Below are 2,849 nucleotides of genomic sequence, written 5' to 3' on the forward strand. Positions count from 1 at the left end.
AATCCCCACAACCACTTTAAATAAAAATAATAAAATAGTAATAGTAATAACAACAACAAAGAAACACTTCCAAACAACCAAAACAAAATAACCCAATGTGAATGATGTCTGAAAAAGAGTGACATCCAAGCTACTGTTCTTCCCACCCTAATGCACACATGTGTAATTACACACAGACACACATACATATATATATACATACATACACATGCACACACACATACACACATACATGCACATATACACATATACACACATACACACACATACACCACACACACATGTATATACATATACACACATGCACACACATACACACATACATTATACACATACACACATACACACATACTATACACACATATACACACATACACTACACACATACACACATGCACATACACACATATACACACATACTACACACATACACACACATACACACATACTATACACACATATACACACATACACTACACACATACACACATGCACATACATACACACAGAGAGAGAAAGAGGGAGAACAAGCTCTTTTCAACCTTAAAGAAGTCAAAGGTCAGTCTTTTATCTGTCTCTTATGGAAATCTTTATTAGAAGAAACCAAATATACAATGAATACCAACAGATTTCATTAAATATTAACCATTTTAGCTATCAAATGTATCTAGACCGTTTGCTTTCAGTGTTCCTGCATAGCAGAGACATACTAATTACATAACTCACACCGCCATGGGCTCAGGAGAGCCCAAACCACCAGGCGTGGGGCGGAGTGAGGGTAGGGGGTTGGTGAGCCCACACTGCAAGGCGCCGGTGGGAACTTTTTGGTAGAAAGGTATCTAAAGTGAGTTTTCAACAAACCATCAATAAACAACAGTGAGTTACTGTTGACTGACTTTCACTAATCCCCATCACAGGGGTGACTCGATGAGTCAAGTTCTCCTAAAACTTAGCAATCCTCATAAAATTATTCGAAACTGAATTTTAAAAAAAACTGTTCCAGTTTCTATTGGCACAATAAAAACCCTGACAGGTAGACAGGTCGTTTCATACAAAAGTTAGTGGAATTGACAGTCCACGACAGGGTGGGAGAGCCATGCTGTGAGGGAGTTTTCAGCACAACACACAACTTCCCCTCTGAGGGAAGGTTTCCCTGTGAAACTCCCACAAGCTGCCCCTTCAGGGATGGGTAAGACACCGGACGTGTACATGCTGACCTACATTTTTAAGGAACCACTGTAGAAAAGATTATCCTTTAAAATGTCTTTTAGTAAAAACAAAGACAAGTCCAACATGCTTTGCTTGTGTGTGGTACCCATTTGTGAAAATCCACCAGGCACAAGGGGAATTGTTTGTAGCACACAATGTACCCCTCTCATGGTGAGGATATCAAAAGTAGCATCGTGGCGAGTGGAGTCCAGTCAGTGAGCAAGACTAGGGAAAAAAAAAAAAAACGAAACAAAACAAAATGAAACAAAACACAAAAAACCAAACCAAACCAAACTAACAAAACAAAGGAAACATGAGCAGACTTTTCATCACTCAACATTGCAGGGGTTTTAAAGTTTAATTTCTTTCAAACAAGGTCTGTACGCTTGCCCACAGGATCCGGGAAGTACTGACCAGTCAGGAAGGCACTGAGAGAATTGAGTGGTAAGGGCTGGGTGACTGACTGGCAGCTCTCACAGGATGCATTCTCTACTGCGGCAAAGACCAAAGCGGGTGGTCCGCTTAACCGGTTGACTGTCAAACAGGAGTGGGGGAGGGCCTTAAAAAACATTTATCTTGCTTTAATTACCAATTTTCCCTACAGATGTCTTTAAAAATATACCAGGAGCTATCAATTCAAATCATATCCTTCATCAAGTTACTATTAAAAAGATTATGAATGTTCAATATATTTTTCCAAACGTCCAAGTCACTCTATGTAAAAAAAAAAATTAATGAAAATAAATTACAAAACGAAAGATCTTAGTATAAAAATGTTGCATGTAATTAGCAATTCCCTTGTGACTTCTGATGGCTTCACGGGCTACAGCGTGGGCTTTGGTATAAGATGCAAACACAAGCCAGCAAGGCGGGGATAGGAATGTCCCCAACCAAAGCACTACGGAAGGTGTGTTGGACGGATAGTGTGGGAGGCGACACAGGCGGCAGGATGCCCAGCTGGCTCTCCTACTGCTTCTTGATCTTGTCCCGCTCCACCAAAACGTTCATTAGAGTAGGAGTCACGAAATAGGGTCTTGAAGGAGAGCCTTCGTTTGTTTCTAGGTCTTCCACTAGGAGGGAGGAGGGCACAGTCAATAGAGCAGCGAAGCGGTGGGAGGAGCAACATCGCCACCTGCTGTCCACCCGCTGCACAGCAACGCCAAGCGTCGTTTTAGACGGCATCAGCATCCTTGTAAACAGCTATGAGAAAACAATCAGCCCTTATTAGTACATCGATGAGATATCATTTCATTCTGTGTCCCAGGTCAGTTCTGGCGACGGTTCAAGCATTTCCATGGAATGACTGAGGAAATAACATTTACTCCCCATCCAAATTTACTTTCTAAATTACAATATCTATTTCCAAATTGCCTTTGTTTTGCCAATGGCAATTTAGATTGTAAAGCCTTGACAAAGAGATCTTTGTGTGTAATCTCAAACCCTTCCATAAACAGTTCTGGAAATATTGCTCTGTGTTTTAAAACTTTAATTGCTGTGTAAGAAAAATGGCTTCTAAAACTCTTCTACAAAACAACATTCATTCTTTTACTCTACGCGTTGTAATTACAGAATTAACAAACGGAGACTATGTTTTTCTGAGTGGGAATATACCATAACACAGCAAACCAGACAGCTAATTT

General features: G+C 40.4%; 1 protein-coding gene across 2 annotated transcripts in view; it reads right to left on the bottom strand.

Annotated features, from left to right (window-relative positions):
- Nucleotides 1–571: 571 nt before the first annotated feature.
- Slc44a5 (solute carrier family 44 member 5) overlaps nt 572–2,849 on the bottom strand; it is a 65,317-nt gene continuing 63,039 nt past the window's right edge. The window contains exon 20 of one of the 2 annotated variants that reach the window (XM_032897124.1): nt 572–2,849. This exon is cut by the window's right edge and continues 1,690 nt beyond it. Coding sequence is in view for 1 of the 2 variants with exons in the window: in XM_032897125.1 (XP_032753016.1) it covers nt 2,176–2,279 (104 nt within the window). In the remaining variant the exon portion in view is untranslated. The other variant, XM_032897125.1, reaches the window with a different exon arrangement.

The sequence above is a fragment of the Rattus rattus genome, chromosome 3, assembly GCF_011064425.1.
Source record: "Rattus rattus isolate New Zealand chromosome 3, Rrattus_CSIRO_v1, whole genome shotgun sequence".
Lineage (NCBI taxonomy): Eukaryota > Metazoa > Chordata > Mammalia > Rodentia > Muridae > Rattus > Rattus rattus.